Source organism: Euprymna scolopes, chromosome 45 (genome assembly GCF_053919585.1).
Source record: "Euprymna scolopes isolate OS-2025 chromosome 45, ASM5391958v1, whole genome shotgun sequence".
Lineage (NCBI taxonomy): Eukaryota > Metazoa > Mollusca > Cephalopoda > Sepiida > Sepiolidae > Euprymna > Euprymna scolopes.
This window is the reverse complement of record NC_136526.1, coordinates 59,335,111-59,360,469: the sequence shown is the minus strand read 5'-3', so window position 1 is coordinate 59,360,469 and position 25,359 is coordinate 59,335,111. Positions and strand designations below refer to the sequence as shown.

General features: G+C 35.9%; 1 protein-coding gene across 1 annotated transcript; it reads right to left on the bottom strand.

Moving 5' to 3' along the window:
• Positions 1-11,638: 11,638 nt before the first annotated feature.
• LOC145269749 (uncharacterized) lies at positions 11,639-17,995 on the bottom strand. The gene has a single exon (XM_080125479.1). It carries the CDS (start codon positions 17,555-17,557, stop codon positions 16,118-16,120), a length of 1,440 nt encoding a protein of 479 aa, XP_079981605.1. The 5' UTR covers positions 17,558-17,995; the 3' UTR covers positions 11,639-16,117.
• Positions 17,996-25,359: the final 7,364 nt, after the last annotated feature.

Sequence of the window (25,359 nt, the reverse complement as noted above, 5' to 3'; positions counted from 1 at the left end):
GATTGAAACCAGTGGCTATTTGTAGCAGCAGGATGTTACCATGTTCATATAACAATAAACAAGTATTATCAGCTCTTTTTATTGAGCACTATCTAACAACCTCGTTGAATTCATTAGTCCATTACTTTTGAATAAAAAACGCCGAGTATATATATATATATATATATATATATATATATATATATATATAACATCCCCCTCCAAAGGTGCTTTGCTACTGAAATGCAAGTTCACAACATATATAATCTTGCATCCGTCTGGGTTGATGTATTGGTCGTCCTGACCTTGATCGAACTCCTAACTCTGCAGTTGCTGGGGTTGGTGCTCCTGATCTTTATTTGATGAACTTGCTTGGGTAAACCAAATATTATATCAGGCTAAGGTTGTGCTGTCGGTACCTTTGAACGAGGATCGAGCAGTAGATCTCGGTGGTTTCGGTGTATAGTTCTGTCATTATCCATCAGTACCAAGTATGAACTTGGTTGAGAGCAATGTTCAATCACTTTGCCTATCCTGGACCAAGTTTTCCCATCACGTACTCTGATGTGATCCCCTATCTTTAGTGAAGGCAGCACATGCTTATTGCTGATATGCTGTTTTACCTTCTGCATGTTAGTTGGGGATGATCCGCAAAGATCATAACCATTATCTCTTATGCTTGGAAGAAGTATTCTCAGTTGAAGGTTCATCAGTTTAGCTGCTGGTGAAGGAGAATTATTTTTGCCTGGTGTTATATGTAAGGTTTGTAGAGCAAGATATGGATCGTCTCCAGTCTGGAAACATTTGTGCAGTGTTTTCGTCACTGTTTGGATGGTTCTCTCGACTAGACCATTGGATTATTCCAAATGTTTTTATTATGCATTCGATGAAAATTAAATTTTATTTAACTATCACGAATTCTTCCATATATATATATATACATATATATATATATATATATATATATATATATATGTGTATGTATGTATGTACATGGATAAAATTAAAAGAAAAAAAGACAAATTTGAGGTCAGCATACTTTCCCACAGTGTTTCATGTATCGAAAATAAGAGATGCTGTTGTCTAGCCCGTAAGAAATATCACGTATTATTTACAAGTTGAGTGGTATGCTAACACAAAATTTGAAAAAGATAAAGCAATTTGTGTAGGGAATTTCAAGTAAACGCGCATACACAAGAATTAAAAAAGCAAATTTGAGGTCAACATACTTTCCCACAGTGTTCCATATATCGCATGCGATTGTCTACTGGATAGTGCGACAGTAAGAGGTGCTGTTCTAAAGCACCGAAGAAATATCACGTATTATTGATATATGTGGTGTGAGAATTCATCATCAATTTAATCCTCCAAACTGTTGTAATTGGTGCATTGCATCTATTATAACTATTATTATTATTATTATTATTATTATTATTATTATTACTATTATTATAACTTATTATTATTTTTATTATTATTGTAACTTATTATAACTATTATCATTATTATATTATAACTATTATTATTATTTTGTTATTATTATAATTATTATTACTTATTATAACTTATTATTATTATTATTTTATCATTATTATAACTTATTATAACTTATTATTTTTATTATTATAACTTATTGCATCTATTATAACTTATTATTATTATAACTTATTATTATTATGTTATTATTATAATTGTAACTTATTATAACTATTATTATTATTATTATTATTATTATTATTATTATAACTTATTATAACTTATTGCATCTATTATAACTCTTCTTCTTCTTATAACTTATTTCATCTATTATAACTCTTTTTATTATTATTATTATTATAACTTATTATAATTTATTGTATCTATTATAACTCTCATTCTTATTATTATAACTTATTATTATTAATATTATAACTATTATTATTATTATAACTATTATTATTATTAATATTATTATTATTATTATTATAACTATTATTATTATTAATGTTATTATAACTATTATTATTATTATTATTATTACTGTTATTCTTCTTCTTATTATTATTATTATTATCATTATAACTTCTAACTTATTATTATTATTGTCATTATTATAACTTATTGCATCTATTATAACTTATTATTATTATTATTATTAAAACTTATAACTTATTGCATCTTTTATAACTCTCATTCTTATTATTATAACTGAGGCTGATTTCACTGAAACAGAGTATGAAAATAACATTTGAAAGTGAATCGCATCTTAGAAAATGGACTGGTGACATTGAAAAATAGACTTGCAGAATATCCAGCCACAACACAAATTCGTGACGAATCTGAGAGTGTACTGAAAATGTGTGTGTCGTTAATGGTTGGTGACTACCATATCCGGTAGACAAATTCGGTTCTCCAGAGTTTATTCCCCCTTATGGCTGTTGTGCAGGACAACAGAAGGAAGTTCAACCGATTATGGATTATCAGAAGCTGAATGAGCATGTGGATGTGTTAATGGCAAACGCGAATGTTTTGCTTACGAAAATAAATGGCGACTGTAATGTGCATCCAGGAGACAAGCGCCCGCGTGTTTGTGTGTTGTGTGGGTGCGTAAGAGAGACGGACGAAAAGGAAAGACTTACCTCGGGGCCGGCTCGGCATCGCCGACCGAAAATAGAGAAAGAAAGATCAAGATGGCGGCCGCCGTCTTTTGTAAAGGATGATATCTCGCAAAGTCACATGAATTCTCGCCATATGCAAATTTAGCCGGTCTGCAATGGCCATAAAATCGGGTGATTGAAAGACTTTGAGAGAGCGATGATTGACTTGGTCGGGAATCGTGTTGCTGTTGCTTTTCGTGCTGTGTGGGTGTGAGCATATCTTACCGTTGTTGGGACCGTTCTGAGTAACCGATTGTTGGGTCCATTCTGAGTAACCATTCGCATCCATCTAGGTACCTTGCTAGTTGGATTCCGTGCAGACCCAGTGTTTACTGGTTATTGAATTGCTTTACGTTGCTGCAACATTATACATCTACAGAGGGCGCAGTACTTTTAAAGGATTTTCCTTATACATCTACAGAAGGCGCAGTAATTTAAAGGACTTTCCTTACACATTTTCTACAGCGACAGCAAGGACCAAGCATTATAGTGCTTGGCCGATGCTAAACCTATTTGCCAGGACATGTCAATAAATCCCTTTCGTCGTTTCAAACAGTAAAGATCAAGGGGCAACAATATTGTTTTACCTGCTTCGAATTTGCGCTTAATGTTTCCCATTTAATACTGCTAGTCATAGTTAATGCCGACCTTAGAAGCATGAGATCATAAACGAGGCTACATCTTCTTATGTTGACGACATTTTCTGAATAAAATATGTGTTTTGCAACCTGTGTCAATGAACATTTCAAGAAGTTTGGTCTGGCACTCAAGACCCCCAGAACAGCTGAGACTGGGCTCACGTGTGTTGGCATTATGTGTTCAGAAGGAGCAAGGAAAACTTCCATAATGACGTGGAAGTGGCCTTTCAGTAGTCCCCCGAATAGGCACACCTGTTGAATTGTATTTTCAGTGTGCGGGAAATTGATTGGTCATTTCTCGGTGTGTGGTTAGTTACATATCGCAACGGCATTTGTAAACTTAAGGGCAAACACTTTGACAAATATATGGGATCACACACACACACACACACACACACACACACACACAAACGAATATTCATTAAAACATAATTGAAAAAATGAGAAATTGTGTCAGTTTTAATGTTGAGAAATAAATAAAAACAAACATTTACACACAAAAATGCAAAAACAAAAGATGTTCATGAGTACATTTAGCGTAGAAATCCTTGAAATAGACCGATATTCGGTTTGTAAATTGAATTGTTTTTTAAATACACATACACAGATAATGTGAAAACGAATGCATTTTTATATAAAGAGTAAATAAAAATCGGTGTCATTCATTTTATTGTTTGAAAATTTGTGTCCGCGTCGGGAATTGTTTAAGTTCATTTGTCAATCAAAATTTGTAACAAGTATCAAACGGAAATGCACTTTTACTAGCGTGTTTGTTATTGTTGAGAATAAAATTATTTATTATCAAAAGCTATTTTTTTTAATGAAAGGCATTTTTCTGAGTATAGTGAACTTTTCAGCTTTTCAGTTTTGTTTTAAAACAATATTGAATGTCGTAGTATTAAAACTCTCGTATTTTATGTTTACTGTGTTGTCTCCCCTTGCTGTGTACTCTTTAGTATTTTTTATTCGTTCATTAAAACCTTTATTCAAGGTAAACGTGTCTTTTGTTCTTGTCGAAATTTATCTTGCTTCCAGATAAATTCGACGCGCGAACAAAGCCAGTAAAAAAAAAAATAAGAGGATAAAATTAAGAAAGAAATGGGGGTCAAGAAGTTAACACAGGTCTTGTTAGAAATGAAAAATAGGTTTTATTTACAGAAAATAGTTGCAAATTGTTTCCCTTTGCCGGCATTAACAAGAAACGCCAAAATAACGAAGACAAAACACGCTCGCAATATTACAGTAACAAAACAAAAAATGCTGGTTCTTCTATATAAAACAATGTTTTAACGGAAGGGTCGTTTGTTAACCCGACTACCACAGGAAATATTAAAATGTAAAAGTACTTCCAAAATAAAACCTTAAATAAAAGAACGTACTCACAAAAATAACGTTTAAAGTTCAAGCAACTTTTAAGTTCGTTAAATTAAAGGCTCGCTGCTTGCTCCAAGTCTGTGGAAAGGGTCTGAAGCTTGTATCACTTCTTTGAATATGAGTTTCTTTCCCAGAAAACACTCTCTCCGTAGCAGTGCCCAATAGAAGTTGAAAGGAGAACCGCCTCGTCGCGTCTAATGTGTTGTACAGTTCTTCTCCTTCGAGGGAAAGACTTTAGGATTCACGTTCAGCTGATGGGATGCACGTCCTCCTGCCTAGCTGGCGAATTCGAAAAAGGAAGGCTTCTTGGACCTCAGCACAACGGAGCTAGCAGGGTTTTATTCAAAATCGTAGTAGTTTCGTACAAAAAAAAAAAGGACACGAAACCCAATCCAATAAAACAATATATATAAATATAAATCATGAACCAGCATAAAAAATATAAGTATATACACAGGGGGGGGGTATACAATTGTTGGTGTAAAAACAGAAAAAATTCCAACATTCTCACTTCACAACAATTTAATTAACTAAAAAGAAATATGGACAAATTTTTAACTCCTAATCGTCTGGATATCTCTACTAGCTCAACCGGTGCAAACAAAACATTTAAACATTGGCTTCGGACTACATCGTCTCTCATACGAAGAACAAGCACCGAGAACACAACTGATATTGACAGATTAGACATTTTGATAAATCATGTTTCTCCCGACGTATATGAATACATCGCAGAACATACGACGTATGCCTCTGCATTGAAGTCTCAGTGATTTATATATAAAACCCACTAACATCATTTTCGCTAGACATACGTTGTCAACTCGAAGACAAAAATATGAAAACATCGATGAATACGTAGAATCGCTACTGTTGTTAGCTAAAGATTGTGACTCTCAGGCAGTTAATGCTATTGAAAACAGAGACGCCTTCATCACTGGTTTACGTTCAAACTCTATCCGGCAGAGATTGCTTGAGAATAGAACACTTGATTTAAATACGGCCGTCGACCAAGCTAGAGCTCTTTATTCAGCACAGAAAAATTCCAAATCCTGCGCTCGTACACTCGTCCTCATGACACCGTGGCTACTGTTAACGACAAACAAAACTATCATAATAAACCTGAAGATGAATTTTGTGATATTTCTGCTTTTATAAAAACTAAATCTACTCGCTATTTTTCCGGATATTCCAGACACGATCGGAAATCTTGTCCAGCGAGGTCCGTCATTTGTAAAAAAAAATGTCATGTTTAAGGTCATTTACTCACACTGAACGCATACATGCTTCCATCGAAAAAGAACCATATGCTATAGTAGAAGCAATCAAAAAGTGGTCACACTACCTATCTGCCAGGCGTTTCATAACAGTAACTGACCAAGAAGCAGTGAACTACATGTTCAATTCAAAAAGACCCGGAAAATTAAAAACAGTAAAATTCAAAGGTGGAGAATGGAAATAGGATGCTACGAATGATATATAATGTATCGGCCAGGAAGAAATAACATTTTTGCTGACGCATTCTCACGAGCTTATTGTGGAGCCATCAACAACAACGCTAAGCTATCAGATATCCACGTATCTCTCTACCACCCCAGAATCACACGGATGGCACATTTTGTGAAAGTTCGAAATCTTCCTTATTCAATATAAGAAATCAAGATAGTGTGTGCCGAATTCCCCATATGTGCACGATGGAAACCAAAGTTCCACTCTCAAAACTCAACCCCTCTTATCAAAGCTACTCAGCCAATGAAAAGACTCAACATAGATTTCAAAGGACCGCTTCCATCTCCATCGAAGAACCTGTACTTACTAGTAGTAGTGGACGAGTACTCACGTGTTCCATTTGCTTTTGCTTGTGCAAATATAAATACTAATGTAGTAATCGAATGTTTATTCCGAATTTTTACAATGTTTGGGACACCCTCATACATCCACTCTGTTCGAGGAACTTCATTTGTATTCAAAAACCTACGGGAGTATCTCACAAGTTTAGGCATAGCAACTAGCCGGACTACTCCTTACAACCCTCGAGGAAATGGACAATGTGAGCGATACAATGGCGTTATATGGAAAACTATATCCATGACATTGGCTTCTAGTAACCTCAAAGAGTCACAGTGGGAGACTGTACTTTACAAAGTATTACATTCAATCAGATCTCTACTGTGTACTGCAACTAATGCCACTCCTCATGAGAGATTATTTTCCTACCAACGGAAGTCACTTAGTGGTCATTCTCTAATAATGTGAAAAAGAATGCATTTTTTATATACAGACAGAATAAAGAAATATCAGTGTCATTCATTTTATTGTTTGAAAATTTGTGTCAGTGTCGGAATTGTTGAAGTTCATTTGTCAATCAAAATTTGTAACAAGTATCAAACTGAAATGCGCTTTTACTAGCGTGTTTGTTTTTGTTGAGAATGAAATTATTTTATTGTCAAAAAATAAGTTTTAAAAGATGAAACGCATTTTTCTGAGTATAGTGAACTTTTCAGCTTTTCAGGTGTTTTTGTTTCTGAAAAAAGGGACAATATTGAATGTTGAGTTTATATGGATGTCACGTGATGACGTAAAAATGTTGTGTTTATATGGATGTCACATGATGATGTAAAAATGTTGAGTTTATATGGATGTCACGTGATTATGTAAAAAATGTTGATTTTATATGGATGTCACGTGATGATGTAAAAATGTTGATTTTATATGGATGTCACGTGATTATGTAAAAAATGTTGATTTTATATGGATGTCACGTGATGATGTAAAAATGTTGATTTTATATGGATGTCACGTGATTATGTAAAAAATGTTAATTCTATATGGATGTCTCGTTATGATGTAAAAATGTTGATTTTATATGGATGTTACGTGATTATGTAAAAATGGTGATTTTTATATGGATGTCACGTGATGATGTAAAAATTTTGTGTTTCAGTGTTTAACCGAACTTTTATTGTTGTTGTTGTTGTTGTTGTTATTCATGAAAAAATAAAAATTAATTTTGAACTTTTGATGTCTAGAACATATCTTCAATTGTTATAAATTGTTAATGCATGTGAAAAGTTAATTTGATGTATTTTTTGGAGAAAATTGTCGGCATGTTTGGACAAAACTTGTTGAAAAAAATTAATCTACATGTATAAATGTATTGTAAATTTTGTCATCATGAATTCATGCCATAAGTAAGTAGATAAAAATTCAAATGAAAAACACGTTAAAAAATGAAACGATAATTTAAACGAATGGTTGGCCTAAAAATAATTTAGAATTTTAGAGAGGGGACAAGAAAAAATTATGTAAATGGGTATTTTGAGAGGTTTTCGGATATGATAAGCCAGAAGATGAAATTTTTCTTTCTTTTTTTTGTCCATAACTTTTTTCACAAGCAAGTTACTTACAAGGAAAAGTACTGGGTGCCCCTGTAAAAAAAAAAACAAAAAAAAAACAGATGCATATCTGCGATGTTGTGCAGGCTGCAAATAACAGCTTCGAGTCAAATGGTAAATCTCAACACAATACATTAAAAATGCAGATAGATTGGAAGATACGAGAAATCTTCAGATACATAGATGGTGAAAGGAAGTCAGTACAAGTGCAAATCACTCAGAGTAATAGGAGGGAAAAGTAGTTTGTGATATGTTGAATTCATCATGAAGGTATTAGAGACTACATATTCTTAAGGCAAGTAAGAAAAAGCCAATGAACATACCAGTTTTTTATCTATCATTGTGGTGCGAGTAGTAATGTAAGTAATTGTTCTTATGTGTAGCTTTTCTGTGTATTTTGAACATTAGATCATATTCTCATCTTATGATAAATACATCTAGAAAGGGCAGGGAGTTGCCTTGTTGGGATTCATATGTAAATTATATAGAGAGTTCAACTGAATTTAGTTTATTCTTTAGTTGTTCTTTTTGCGCATTTACAGAGAAAACTAACAAATAAATACAAATAAAAAGGCATAAAAATTAATGGTTCAGTAAATATGCATGTATATAAATACCGTTTCAATGTGTGTTATTAAAGAAAATGAAATTATTTGAACCATAGTATTACAAAGCTTAATTCTTTTCATCATAATATAAGAGCACAGTTATATATGAATAAAAACTGGCATAAACATTAAAAATATAAAATACGTATATATTATAGATTTTCAATTGAAGCAAAAAATAAAGAAGAAATATACAAATATTTAGAAAAAATGTGAGGAAGGAATATATTTAAAAAATAATATAGAATAATCTATATATGTATACAAATGAAAATGTGTGTGTATGTCTGTATGTGTACATTTCTAGAGACAATAAATGTATCATTTTCAGGTCTACAGACTCGAAATTTGACATAAGGGGTATTGAGATTTGGAAACATGTTTTCGATCGGTTTTCGGCCAGAAATTGAACTGTAAAGGGGTAAAAGTTCAACGATTTGACCTTTGAAAACTCTGCCAAACTACTCCGCAAATCAGTTTTTGGGCAACCGTTCTGCTGCTAAGAGGTCAAGGTTAAAATAGTTGACCTTTGCATACTCTACTAAACTCCTCCGCCAATTTTGGGCCTAAACACTTGAAATTTTATATGTAGGTTACCTGGACATGGGTCAAACATTTTAATTTTATTTTAGCCCAAAACAATAAATGTTGATTTTTTTAATCTCTGCAGACTCGACTAACTTTTCTCTATAGTAGTTAAGGAAGTTTATCATATAGAAAGGCATTACTGTACATTTTTTTTTACAAAGGCATCACCACATTATCAAGGCCAAGAGGCCATTCAAGGATAAGGGTTAAAGAGGGTACAGTAGAAATTGGACAATATAGCAATCATTAGTAATGAAAATTTGGTAAATTTGATAACTTATATGGAACGGCTCATCAAGAACTTACTTACTTTAGACTTGAACAAAACCATATTGTAGTCAGCCGGAAAGCAGGAAAACGGAAGACAATTCCACAGGCGTGCAGTTCTAAGAAAGAAGCTTTGTTCATGGAATCTACGTTTAGGTTTAGGCGCAGATAAAGAGTGGGGAAATTATTGATAGTGTTTACAGCTAGACGAGTGTTTCTTGTGAAAGTTTGGCGAGGGGGGGGCATAGATTGAAGCTCAGTCGAACACTTTCCATGAAAATAACGATACATCAGAGACAAACACGTAACATCTCTTCTGTGAGATAGAGGTTGCAAGGAAGAGAAAAGGTCATTTCCTACGAGGCTACGAAGTTTATTTTGAACTCTATCAAGGCAGGCCAAGTCCTTTCTAGCAGCTCCTGCCCAGATGTGGCAACAGTATTCCATCCTATATATGCACACTTTTTAATATATACATATGCACATAAAGTTATGAACAGTATATGGGGCCCGAGCAAAGCGGGGCGAAACTGCTAGCAAAATAAAAATTAAGATTAAAATTTTTTTTATAAAGTCAACAAAAATACGATCCATCAACATATACAAGAAACAAAGACAAGTGGCAATCGATTAAGTCTTCAGTGCAGACCAGAAAACCCAAAATGATGATTTGAGGTGTAAAATATAAAACTTTATGTGAAGCGTATTTTCATAAATTTCTAGAAAACAATAAACCAATATCTTTAAAAGTAAACCTATATACTCAATAATTTTTTATCTACAGGCTTTTATCTACAACTCTCAACCTATGTACTTTTTTATCTGAATACTTCGAAAATTAGTATATAGAGTAATCAGACGCGGAAAAGTTTTAAGCGGTATTCATTCAGAAACAAGAGCTCTTACGGGCTAAAAAGTAAAAAGTTGGGAATCGAAGTAATCGAATTTTTTGTTTGTTCAGCTGTTTTACGATTATGCATGCGCGAATCTTCACAGAATCATGACAGCTTCCGTATGTAAAGAATAGATTTGAAAACAATTTTCACATACGTGCCAAGCTGGCCTAATGGTTGTCGTTCTTGACTCATTCTCTTTAGGTTTTAGTTTCGATCTTTGCTCGAATATGTTTTTACTTACAAGAAATGAAATGTTTAGAAAAACAATACTCGCATGTAAATGTCTCAGTTTTTTTACATGTTTTACTATATTGGGTACAATATAACAATCAGTACATGATTGGCTTTAATAATAATTAATGCTAAATCTGCATAAACTAAACATCATATTTATAAGTATTATACGACCGGGCTATGCCGGTCAGCCTGCTAGTATAATAGATGAATTGAAAAATAGATGTCTATTTTCTAGCATCATTACTTTGTATGATTAAAAATTAATATGGGAGAGAGCAACGTTTTGAATTGAATGGTCAATGTTGGAGTATATTTTATTTATCATTCTCTTTCAAGTCATTACTGTACCTAATCGATCATGTCGCTGATTGCAGAGATATTAATGCCAAAGTGCCGTTTGATAATTTTAATGATCATCATAAAAATTGGCTTAGTTCCTTAAGTTACACAGATTGACCCTGTACTTATAGCGTCTCTATAGATCATTCCCTTACACAGTCATGTTTCACACCCTCTTGCCCGATCGGGAACACTACCAAGTTCAATTATAGACCTATTCCTTACCACAGTACCCGAGGATTGTGTGACTAATGCCCATCCTCCACTTGATAACATGGATCACTTAATAGTATCAGTAGACATCGTCCTAAATTCCCAATCCAAAGGTTAGAAGTCATTTATCAAAACGATAGTGTACTAAAAAATGAATGGCTGAGAAGCTCTCATATAACACATCAGATGCTCAATGGACTAATATGTTTTTCGTGCTAAATAGTATGCGAATGAGAACTCAAATGATGCAAAGTGGCCATCGAAGCACATATGCCCACATGAAATTATAGCAAGAAACGCTTTCCCCAATGATTCATCATAAATTGTGCAGCTGCCATTCCATAATAATCGCACGCATTCTGTTGATTCGTACGCCATAAGTAGGGTTGTGGCAATAGAATATTTTTCCCATTCTTTAGACTCTCTGGTGTATATCCGACACATTAAGACACACTCAACTGAAAACCACATCTGGCTATATAAAACATAAGATATTAATAGATATATACTCAAGAGTCAAAACAATGAAAAGAATATGCTGTTGTCAAAGCGCTAGTCATACATCAATAGACAATAATTTATAGCTGCTAGAAATCATTGTAAGAGTGAAATAACCAGTCAAGAGAAAGCATGTTGAAATAACCAGAAAACACATAAAATCACAGCACATATGTAACATAATCGTTAGTTTTCTTAAATGGTGTTGTTAGATTTTAAAACTCAGAACCACACGTTGTGTCTGAGACAATCACACGAAAACAAAAAAGTCGACTTTTTCAGTTGAAATGAAATACATTTATTTCTGGTTTTTCGAAAATAACGCATTTACTCTCGTTTTATAAGTCTTTTAGTATATGTCGTCTTCCATGTAGTTAAATGATAAGGTGGGCGACCCAGGGTTTTAGCTGTTGATAAATCCAATGCCTTTGACAAAGTCTGGCATAAAATGTTCTAATAAAACATAAATCACATGGTATAACTGGACGGATATTAAATATAATTAGATCCTTCTTAGACAAGACGACCATCAAGGTTGTTCTCAATAGACGTATATCCAAACAGTATAATATTAAAGTGGGACTGCCTAAGGGGTCGGTCATTCTGTCACTATTATTCCTTATATTCATTAACGACTTCCCTAATAGAATTGTGTCCAATATGGGAATATTTACCAATAGTAACCACGATCTATTAAAGGCACAAAGAAAAAAACGGATATGCACAAATCTTAGATAATGGAAGAATCCTTAGAAAACTACATCTAAACTGTAGTGGAGTGAGTCCATAAATGGAGCGTAACATTTAATACTACTAAGATTAAGCTGATTTCCTTTAACAATGACAAGAAGACTTACAACCACCAATATCCATGACTAATTACATCCTATCTTAGAGTTCTTTCTTCAAAATTTTCGGCTTATCATTCACAGGAAATAAAAACTGGAACAAATACATGCAGGACATTGCAAAGACTGCCGTCAAAGAATATGGGTTCTCTCTATTGTGCTAGAAGATTACCTGAGAGTATCCTGTCCCTTTACAAAGCCAAAAGTCGTACAAGCATGGAACATTGTTACCACATCTGGGTTGGTGCATTTACTGTTAGTCTCTCTTTATTTAACATATCAAAGTCAAATAAGCTCCAACCTGTTTCGTCGCCGTTTCACCCTGTGCATGTTTTACAAATTTATGCACTGATGAATTCTTTGTACTTATGCCACCTAAACGTACATACCCCTAACAAACCCTCTTAGCAACTAAAGTAAACCCCATTCACTATAGAAGTCCCTTAATGCTAAAAGTTTTCTACAATAAGTTTCCTCTCTCAGACAGCTAGACTTAGGAATTTCCTTCCTGCAACTGCTTCTCAAACTTTACTGACATACCAAGTTTAAATGTAACGTAAATCAAGATCTTGCTCATGTCGCATAAAAGTACCAAATTGTAACTCCTTACGTCCAAGACGGAACATGACTTCAACTCAGGTTGCTATTTTCTCTATTTTCCGACATACTAAGTATGTAAGTCGTTTAAAAGATTGCCTACTGCCAGCATGTTAGTGTTAGGGTTAGCTGTTCTCATATTTTTAATTATGATTCGAATGTCTTCATGTGTAGTATTGGATTTGACTGCAAATGCTTTGCCACATATATCAGAAGAATACGAACGTAATTCTAATAGGCCTTTCTAGTAATTTAGCCTTAGGAAAGATGGAAGAGATCTAAAAAAACTTAGACTCTTGAGGACAGTGTAAAGTTGTCATTCAAGTTTTATGAAGAGTGTGTTCTGCAATGTTTTCATATTTTTTATCAATATATATTTAAATGTAATTGTTTTACCACACACTTCATATGAAGAACAACTCTTGTTAGAGTGTGTTTTCATGTGTAGTTAAGCATTGGATTTGACTACAAAGGTTTTGTCACATATATTACAAGTTTTGTTAGTACATTGTCAAATAGTCATTCAAGTTCTATGCAGACTGTGTTTTTCAATGTGTTTTCATATTATTTATATCAATAGATATTTAAATGTTATTGTTTTATCACACACTTCATAACAATTTTCGTGTCTTCATATGTAGTTTAGCATTGGATTATTCGACAAATACTTTGCCACATATTACAAATTCATTAAAAGTTTGGAATATAATTTTCTCTCTCCCCAGTTGAACATTTACATATGTTGTAGTATTCCTTTCTTGTGATCTATGCACCTTACTATCTGGGGCTAACACTTGAACTCGATATGAGATACTTAGATATTCGAATGTTCCATTAAATTTCCTTCTCTCAAAAACTTAGTAATGAAATTCAGAACATAGTTTTCCTCTCCCGAATTAACCATTTTTATGTGTTACAATATATCTTTCGTTTTGGTCTCTTGGTCTTACTGGATCTCAGAACAAGGATTTATCTTGTCTGGTGGAATAGTCAGCTTCGTGTTGTTACTTGAAGTAACATAACTTGGAGAAGGTGTGTCATTACTCCTAAAAGCTAATATGTAATTTAAATATTAGGTTAAGGTTTACTTCTACGGAAAAGTATCCTTATACCAGGTTGTTCTGAAAAACCCCTTGAACAGAGACCTTACACACTCGAAGGAAGTGTCTAGTAGGCATAAAGGTTTCTCCTTAAGCATTAAAATTCTTTCATTTTTATTTTAGTTTTGGAAAGATCAAGCAGCTCGTTCTCCAGTAAGCATTAAAATTCTCTTCCTCTCTATTTTTTATTTAACTTCAGTGAGTTTTAAGATATCAAGAGGGCTCCCCACTGGAGCTAACACTTGAATCTGTTATGATTTAAATTTATATCCGAGGGCTCTTCTAAGAATAGATGCTGCTCCCTTTATGGCTGCTATTTGTATTTTGTTACAGCTTGGTCTTCCAGGGATTGCTTCTAAGTATTTATGAAGGTTCTTTTTTATTAAACCAGTTGCTCCTATCACAACCGGTATAATGTTTATTTCTTTCAGAGACCATGTGGTTTTTAGATCATATTTAAGATCCTAATATTTTGTTATCTATTCCCGTTCGGCTCTATTAAGGCCAGAATCTTTTGGGAATTGGGACATCGATAATGAGACCAGTTCTTTCGTATAACAATATCGAGTTTTATGGCTTTGTCTTTTATGTATCTGCCCGCCTGTATGTCTTTGTCATAGAATAGATGTTATCGGTGGTGGTTCATGTTCCCAGATGTTCGGCTGCCAGTGTTTGTCTGCATGTGTGACCTTACATTCGTTTGATATGCAAATACTTTACCACAAGCCTCACAAGAATAAAGTTTCACTCTTTTTTTATTTTACTTTTGTTAGTTTGAAGAGATCAAGGGGCTCCTTCCGGGCGCTATCACTTGATTCTATTATAGTTTAAATTTATATCCGAGGATTCTTTTAAGGATAGACACTGTTCCCTTTATGGCTGCTATTTGTATTTCCTTACAGCTTGGTTTTCCAGGGATTGCTTCTATATATTTTTGAAGGTTCTTTTTTATTAGGCCAGTTGCTCCTATCACAACTGGTATAATGTTTATTTCTTTCAGAGACCATGTCGTTTTTAGATCATATTTTAGTTCCTGATATTTTGTTATATTTTCCCGTTCTGCTCAATCCAGTGAGTGTTTTCATGTGTACCGTTGCTTGATTATAATGTGCAAATGCTTTGCAACAAACTTCATGAGAAAAATATTTCTCCCAAGTGTGTTTGCGTGTGTCTCATTACATGATGTAGACGTGCAAATGCTTTACCACAAATTTCACAATAAAATGTTTCTCTCCAGTGTGTGCTCGCATGTCTAGCGTTGCACATGTCTGATTTGCAATGCTTTACCACACACTTTACATGAAAAAGATTTCTCTTCAGTGTGTGTTCGCATGTGTCTCGTTATATAATTTTGATGTGCAAATGCTTTACCACACACTTTACAAGAAAAATGGTTTCTCTCTTTTGTTTTATTTTACTTCAGTTGAAGTTCTCAGAAATAAAGGGGCCCACAACCTGGGGCTAACACTTGAAGTCTTTATGAGATACATAGATATTCGAATGTTCCACTTAAGATCTTTATTTCTCAAACACTGTGTTAATAAAGAAGTTGAGAACATAATTTTCCTCTCCCCAATTAACAATTTTCATATATTATATTATATCTTTTATTTTGGTCTCTTGGTCTTACTGAATTCCAGGACAACAATTTATCTAGTCTGGTGGAGTATCCAGTTTCATGCTGTTACTTGAGGTAACATAACTTTTAGAAGATGAACCATTCCTCGTAAAAGCTAATATGGGTTAGCCATAGTGAGGAGATCTTATTTGGGCAGCGAATACTGTGATTTTGAATATTTGGTTAGGGTTTACTTCTATGGAAAAAGTATCCTAATACCAGACTGTTCTGACAAACCCCTATGCAGAAAGACCTTAGACACTCGAGGACATTGTCTAGTAGGCATTCAAGATCTTTCCCAATAGGCATTAAAGTTCTTCCCTGTAGGCACTCGCGGTTTCTCTCCAGTGTGTGTTCGCATGTGTACTGTCACAGTATTTTGCTGTGCAAATGATTTACCACAAACCTCACAAGTAAAAGGTTTCTCTCCAGTGTGTGTTCGCATGTGTACTGTCACATTATTTTGCTGTTCAAATGCTTTACCACACACCTCACAAGTAAAAGGTTTCTCTCCTGTGTGTGTTCGCATGTGTCTCGTTATATAATTTTTATGTGCAAATGCTTTACCACACACTTTACAAGAAAAAGGTTTATCGCCAGTGTGTGTTCGCATGTGTACTGTTACATTATTTTGACATGCAAATGCTTTACCACACACTTTACAAGAAAAGGGTTTTTCTTCAGTATGTCTTCGCATGTGTTCTGTTGCATGCTTTTGACGGGCAAATGCTTTACCACACACTTCACAAGATAAACGTTTCTCTTCAGTGTGTGTTTGCATGTGTTTCCTTACATGATTTTTACGTGCAAATGCTTTACCACATACTTCACAAGAAAAAGGTTTCTCTCTAGTGTGTACTCGCATGTGTACCGTTGCACATGTCTGATTTGCAAATGCTTTACCACAAACTTTACAAGAAAAAGGTTTCTCTCCAGTGTGTGTTCGCATGTGTACTGTCACATTACATTGCTGTGCAAATGCTTTACCACACACCTCACAAGAAAAAGGTTTCTCTCCAGTGTGTGTTCGCATGTGTCTCGTCATATAATTTTGATGTGCAAATGCTTTACCACACACTTCACAAGAAAAAGGTTTCTCTCCAGTGTGTGTTCGCATGTGTACTGCTACATTATTTAGACATGCAAATACTTTACCACACAACTTACAAGATAAAGGTTTATCTTCAGTGTGTGTTTGCATGTGTACCGTTGTACATGTCTGATTTGTATAAGAAAATGGTTTGTCTCCAGTGTGTATTCGCATATGTCTTGTTATATAATTTTGGTGTGCAAATGCTTTACCACACACTTCACAAGAAAAAGGCTTCTCTCCAGTGTGTGTCCGCATATGTACTGTTACATTATTTTTACATGCAAATGCTTTACCACACACCTTACAAGAAAAAGGTTTCTCTCCAGTGTGTGTTCGCATGTGTACTGTTACATTATGTTGACGTGCAAATGCTTTACCGCACATTTTACACAAAAAAGGTTTGTCTCCAGTGTGTGTTCGCATGTGTTTTTTTACATGATATTTATGTGCAAATACTTTACCACACACTTCACAAGGAAAAGGTTTCTCTCCAGTGTGAGTTCGCATGTCTGATGGTACATCGCAATTGTTTGCAAATGCTTTGCCACCCATTTTACACACAACTTTCCCTTTTGTCAGAGTTTGCAGGTGCTGTTTTGTTTTAGAATAATTTGTAGATGCCATACCACACATTTCACGTGTAATGTGGCAGTGTGTTAGTCTTTGAACTTGAACTGGTTGACATGCTTTACCACACACTTCAAAAACCTATGTTTTTTCTAGTCTGTTATGATTTCAAATTGCTCCTCCAATATTTTATGTTTATAGAAAAGGGGGCATTGCAAACATTTCAAAAAGATAACTTCTTACTGAAAATCTTTAGCTAACATTTTTTCAAGAATAACATTCGTCTTCAACCTCTCACCACGTATTTGTAAATTAAAATGAAAACATTTTAGGACAAGTGATTTTTCTCCAATGTGTGTTCAGCAACATATGTTCTCCAGTTTCTCTTTTATTTCTGCAAATTGATTCATCTTTGTTCTTTAATGGGAAATCAGTGATACTCTCAGTTCAGAAGAATTAAATAGTCTTTCATGGTCATTATATGAGTTTATTGTCCACTGTAACTCTTAACTGTAAAACAAAAGCAATAAAATTATACATAAAAAATATGCAATAAATCAAGTAACTCTTAACTGTAAAGAAAAAACAATAAAATTATACAAAAATATGCAATAAATCAAGCCAAAAACTTATAAAGAATCAAGTGATGTTCTTGCTAACAAGACTAAAACATATTTTTACAGCAGGTTCTAAAACCGATGTCTATTAAATAGATGTTAAATCCAACCAGACTTATGCAATAAAACACGGTTCCATTTCATCAATTATAACAGAAATCACATTCATATAAACTCAACGTTTTCACTTATATCAGAAATGACATTTATATAAACTCAACATTTACAATTATATCAGAAATGACATTTATATAAACTAAACATTTTTAATTATATCGGATATCACTTTTATATAAACTAAACATTTTTAATTATATCGGAAATCACATTTATATAAACTTAACATTTTCAATTATATTGAAAATGACATTTATATAAAATCAACATTCTCAATTATATCAGAAATGACATTGATATAAACTTAACATTTTTAATTATATCGGAAATAATATTTATATAAACTCAACATTTTCAATTATATTTGAAATGACATATCAACTCAACATTTTTAATTATAATCAAAATGACATTTATATAAACTTAACATTTTCAATTATATAAAAATAACATTTATATCAACTCAACATTTTCAATTATAATCGAAATGGCATTTATATAAACTCAACATTTTCAATTATATAAAAATGATATTTATATAAACTGAACATTTTCAATTATATAAAAAATGATATTTATATAAACTTAACATTTTCAATTATATAAAAATAACATTTATATCAACTCAACATTTTCAATTATAATCGAAATGACATTTATATAAACTCAACATTTTCAATTATATAAAAATGATATTTATATAAACTGAACACTTTCAATTATATTGGAAATGGCCTTTCTATGAGCGCAATATTTGCAATTATGTTTAATTATACTGGAAATGACATTTATATAAACGCAACATTTTAAATTATATCGGAAATGACATAACGAAACTGGGATATTATTGATGGGACACATAATACTTTAGAAGGGATGTTGCACAAAGTTCCTTTACAAGAAGATAGACAAAAATCACGTTTCATAGTTGAAAGATGACAAAGACTTACAAATATATGACGATCGTAATTCATACCAGCTGGTTGATAAATGAATCAAGAAATTCAAGCGTTTTCGATGACATGATTTTATTTTCCCTTCTTCGTCTCTAAGAGAGCTTCAGCTATCTGTCTAACTGACTCTCCCCATCCTGTCTGATTAACTCGAATCCTCTTTCAATATCTTAGGAATTACCTTTCTTTATAACGTCAAAGCGTGCCTTCTCATGTGAAATTCATTCACGTGGATTTTACATAATTCCACACACCTTTGGCAAACAAAGACATTCCTTAATTGAATTGTTTCATTCATGACCTATTAGTTAATATTTATTTCCAACTTGTATTGTCCATCTTTTTATTGTACATAAATATTATTTTTAATAATTTCTAAGAACAATCGCTACATTACTAGAACTTCAAGCTCTACTATCTTTTTAACTCTTGCTTACTGGGTTCGATTCTATCCTCTTCCAAATATCATTTTTAAAATTTTCTCATTTGTTCTTTTACTTACTGGCGTATATTCCCTTCCATATAATACGTCATAACAAAAACTTATATGAAAATATTATAATCTATATAATATTCTGCTTGTTCATTCCTTAGTTAATCCGTACATTACGCTTTCAGTAATCAGTTATAGTCAAAACTTGTTAATGTGCAAAGTTGTTACTTTGCAACACTGTTACTTTGACAACTTTATGTCAGCAAATCAAACAAAGGGAATAAATCATAAACATTTACATATTTTTCCATGTTCATAACAACTGATGACCGTAGTTTATTCAGTTTTGTTTTATATACTTATGTGCACATGTCTCAACAGCTGCTTATGTGACGGATGATAACAAGGAGATAAAAACTACAAAAACAACATTGAATCGATGATTGTTGAATGGCAGCACGTGGTTATCACACAAACAAAAAATAAACGAATGAAAAATAAAAGAGGGAATAAACATGTTAGAGAGTTATTCCCCCTTGACTGATAAAATATGACGCATTTCTTTTTATCTCCACTTCTTTTTCTCTTAAGATGCGGACAAATAGGTGGGTTTCACTCTATGTCTTAACTGACGAGCACGTTAATATAAATTGGTTATGTCATGATATGGATTATCTTACCTGGTTCTATCAAGATTTGATAGTTACACAGTACACCGTTGTTATTAAAAGATAACAAGCCAGGGTGGACTCTGTTTTTATGACTACAAGTGGATTATAAATGGGTCTTTAAAATATCACCATGCAATATCTTTCTTTGCTGATCTGACTCAAAAGGTCATTGAACACTTGGCACATTAACCCCTTCAGAGCTGTCTCTGATCCTGGCAAGTCGAACATGCACTAGGTAGTAGACACATATTCATACGAAAGGGGTTACACTATCATACTGGTCTCAAATGGTCTGTTATGCCGGAGCTGGGCATATGGGTATGAGCCCCCACTGCTCTATAAAATGGTTCCATAAGGCGTGTGTCACTTATAACCTCTGAAAGACAAATTCACGCCCATGCGTCCACGTCGCGAGACCGGTTAACACCGAATGAGCAGGAATGCAAGCGAGTGTTCAGCGTTATAACTGTTCGTGTAAATCCAGCTGCGTCTGCCAGCAACCGGCAGCGCCTGGTGATAGTCTGCGTCTGCAAGGAACTTGCAGCAACCTGTCTTCAAACCCATGGAACGACTGTCGATAATCGGCGGCTCCATGGTTGGACTATCCCTCTGCGTCTGCTGACAATAAGCGGCAAGGATATCTGTTCCTGGGCACACACCCACAGTGTACACTTGCGACTGGCGTCCGCCTGTGGTTACTACCGCCAAGAAACTTCATGAGAAATATGCACAATTATACAACTGCGGACCCTACTACGGTGTACGCGGGAGCCGACGTGCTTGTTCACCCGGTGGAACAAGTGTTAAATTTGCAAGGCGGAATGCTTCAAAGAAGACAGAACTACTTCTTTGCCTGTTGGAACGTCCGAATCCTGAGATCTGAGGTGGCACAAGCCCTAACGGTGCGCTCTCTACACCAATACAAGGTGGACGTTGCATGCTTGTCTGAGGTCAGATTACCGGACAGTGGTCACCAATCCATCAAGGTACCACAAGAAGATACTTCCTACCACCTCTATCACAGTGGAGTAACGGACAACTCAAGACTATGGCGTCGGAATCGCTCTGAGCGACCGCGCACAAAAATCTCTTTTGGACTGGGAACCCATTTCCCCTCGTCTTGCCCGAATTCAGCTAAAAGGAGTTATCCACAATGTCTTTGTCATCGCAGTCTATGCACCCATGCTAGACTCGGCCGACGCTATAAAGGATACCTTCTACAACGAATTACAAGCTGCCGTCAATGGAACCCCCGCCGGCAACATGCTTGTCATAGCAGGTGATTGGAATGGCAGAACTGGCAAGGCGGATGCTCAAACAAGATCTACGCTGGGCCCATTTGGCATCGGGAATCGGTGTGCCAATGGTGAACGTATCATTAACTTCGCGATGAACAATCACCTCATTGTCTCCAATACGAAGTTTCAGCATCCAAATCATCATCTGGTGACGTGGTACTCAAATGACGGTGTCACGGCGAACCAGATAGACTACATTTTGATATGCAAACGCTGGGTAAGCAATATGCGTGACTGCCGCGCTTACAGAGGTGCTGAAACAGGAAATACCCATGGATCGGATCATGTCCTTGTTAGAGCCAAGCTCACAATGCGACTGAAGGCCAACAAACACGTTTCCCGTCAAAAACGTCTTGATATCACGAAGCTGAAAGTGGACGACACTGCAACTCAGTTTCGACTGGACCTACGCAACCGATTCAATGGTTTACAACCAGAAGAATCGGTGGAAGATATATGGAAAGCACTCAAAAAGGACGTCACTGAAGCAGCGGCCAACACTGTGGGTTTCACAAAGCGTCGTCAAAAGGACTGGATCTCAAGTCGAACGGTGAAATTGGGTGAGGAGGCTAAACGTGCCAGACTCAACAGAGATGCCAACTATCGTCGCCTTCGCCGAGAAACAACGCACTCTGCCCGCAACGACCGCAATGTCTACTGGCACAATATCGCAACTGACATGGAACATGCGGCCTCGGTAGTGGACTCCCGCAAGTTATATCAACTATTGAAGTCCAGCACACAGACGAGGTCATCCGTGAGCGAATCCATCCAAAACAGTGGAGGTGAAATCATTACTGAGCTTAATGCACGATTGGATCGGTGGCACGAGCACTTTCGTGAACTCCTGAACCACCAGCCTCCACCTACAATACCAGGTCAAAACACCCCCACCGCTGCAGATCTCTACGATTGCTCGTCAGATATCCCCAGCCATGAAGAAATCAGAGCCGTCATTGCCAAGTTGAAGAATAACAAAGCTCCAGGCGAGGACGGTATCCCGGCTGAGGTCTACAAGACCGGAATCGATGAATTAACCCCTCGCCTACACCACCTGATTTCTGAGATTTGGAATAGTGGGGAGATTCCCCAAGATTGGAGTGATGCCATCCTTCTTCCCTTTTTTAAGAAGGGTGACAAACGGACATGTAGTAACTACAGAGGCATCAGCCTTATAGATGTCGCTGCCAAAGTCTTCACTATCCTCATTCTGAGACGGTTTCAATACGAAAGGGACAGAAGGACTCGTCTTAACCAATGTGGATTCCAACCTGGCCGTGGATGCGTCGACCAAATATTCATGCTGAGGCGAGCCTTGGAACAGCGCTGGTGCTACTAACAGCGTACAATTGTATGCTTTATCGACTTCGCTGCTGCTTTTGACTCGGTCGACCGCAGTACCCTGTGGAGAGTGATGGAAGCAGATGGAATCCCCCCGAAGCTACTCAACTTGATGAAGGCCTACTACCATCGGACTCGCACGCGTGTCCGCTGTTATGGCCAGGACTCCTCTTTCTTCAACGTCAGCAGTGGTGTCCACCACGGATGCGCGCTCTCGCCCACCCTTTTCAATTACGCTATGGAGCACGCGCTGCCTGGATATCCTGGCATCGTGGTGGGGCGTAACTTTCATCTCACTGATTTGGACTACACGGACGATATTGCGGTTCTCGGGGAGAGCTACAGAGACATACAGACGGTGCTGAACCGAATCCAGGAGAAGGCAGCTGCCATCGGCATGAGAATCAACACCAGCAAGACGAAGATTCTATCGGCTGGCATCCCCCAAGCAGAAAGGTCCTCCGTCACTCTCAACGGGGAAACCCTCGAGGAGATGGATAGCTTCAAATACCTGGGCTGCACGTTCATTGGTACCGGTCAAGGCATGAATGAGATTGAAGCGCGCATTAATGCCGCACGAGCTGCCTTTTGTCGTCTCCAAAGGCGATTATGGTCACGGCCTGAAATACGTCTGAGGACAAAAATACGAATCTACCAGGCCCTCGTCCACTCAATACTTTTGTATGGATGTGAGACCTGGCCCATACGGAAAGCGGATCTGCGACGCGTACAAGTTTTCGACCACTACAATCTCCGCCGCATTCTCCATGTCCGTCCCTTGGATTTCGTCGCCAACAAAGAAGTCCGGCGTCGCTGCAATCTCCAGGCAATTACTGACCTACTGCGGGCCCGACGCCTTCGATGGTTCGGCCATGCCTCTCGCTGTGATGCAGGGGTCTTTATCCACGAGGCTATCTCCCCACGTCCTCTAACAGGCTGGAAAAAACGTGTCGGTGGCCAAATAAGAACGTGGCTCGGACTATCAAAGCCGACACTGAGCTTATTTCGGGCCTGCTCATCTATGGCCTGCCTCGTTGGAGACGTGACTGGCTATTGCTCACTCGGGATCTTGCCTCCGATCGCCGGGCTTGGGCCGCAGCGATACGAGATGTGCATCTTCATGAAGCCAACTCAACTCCTCCAGGGTGAATGTCGTTTCAAGTAAGTAAGTACACTATCATACTATTTCATAAATTTTTTGCCAAGAGAATTAGATAGACGACGCCAGTGAGATCATTTTTAATAATCCATCGCCACTGAATAATTAATGAGTCTGATGCACATGCAGATCTTTAAAATATCACCATGCAAGATCTTTTACTGATCTGACTCAAAAGGTCAAAATTGTCTGACAAAAATCAATTAATGACATCAGCAGTGAAACAAATTTTGAGTGCATCCAAGGAGTTTTCAATGGACTGAAGCACATTTTTAAGAAAGGAATCTCTCAAAAAGCAAAATGGTCACAAACACATACAATTTTGTTCACAGATTCATCCAATTTCAAAGTATCAAACTATCAGCTGTATTTAATGGTTGTTAGGATGTCCTAGCTTAATGTGTATAGCTATTATAAGAACATATCATGAGACAATGGATGCATTCCATTGCAAAAGATGATCATTCTGGAGAACAACTACAAGATTGTCCTGAGCAAATGAGGCAGTCAGAAGACACTGCCGTAATGTTTATTTAAAGATGCAAGTCACAATTTTAAACTGGTAGGCAGGAATGAATATATAAATAGGTTTGGCCAATGTCACATGCTTATGAGCAGTGATAAAGAATTCTCATAATTCATTGGGACCACTTAGTTGCGACATGTGGCTCATTTAACATTGTGGCTTAATTAAAAAGGCTAAGAAAGTGGAAACAGTTTAGAACGACATGCTTTAAGATGTTGTATTATCCACATGATCATAGGTTCTTGTGTGTCTTAGGCGAATAATAGGAGTTAAGTGTAATGATTAGATGGGGTCGAATAACAAGGCTTCTTCAGACAACATCCATCAAAAATGGAGGTTTGCTTCTGTATTATAGTTGATAATCTTAAATTGGCCTGAGACAAAAGGGCAAAGAATCTGTGTCAAATTGAGGAGAGATCCACAATGCCGATTCCACCATAGTACAGATCGTCAGCAAGTTTTTTTTCTCCAAATATCCCTTTACCAATAGAATTTGATAGAAGCGCCAGTGAGGTCAGTTTTGATAATCCATCGCCACTGGCTTATCTTCCTCAGAGTGGAGCTAATATTAACCATGGAAGGCAGCTACCACTTCAAACAGTGACGAAATCAGTAACAAGGCAGTGGCATTCTGAAGAGTTGTTGAGTATTTAGGAGAATCTGTTGTGTTGCATTGGTTGTGTTGGCAAACTACATCCTCTCACTTATACTCCTTACAAGTAAAAGTAGAGCAATCATGTAATAACTATTGAA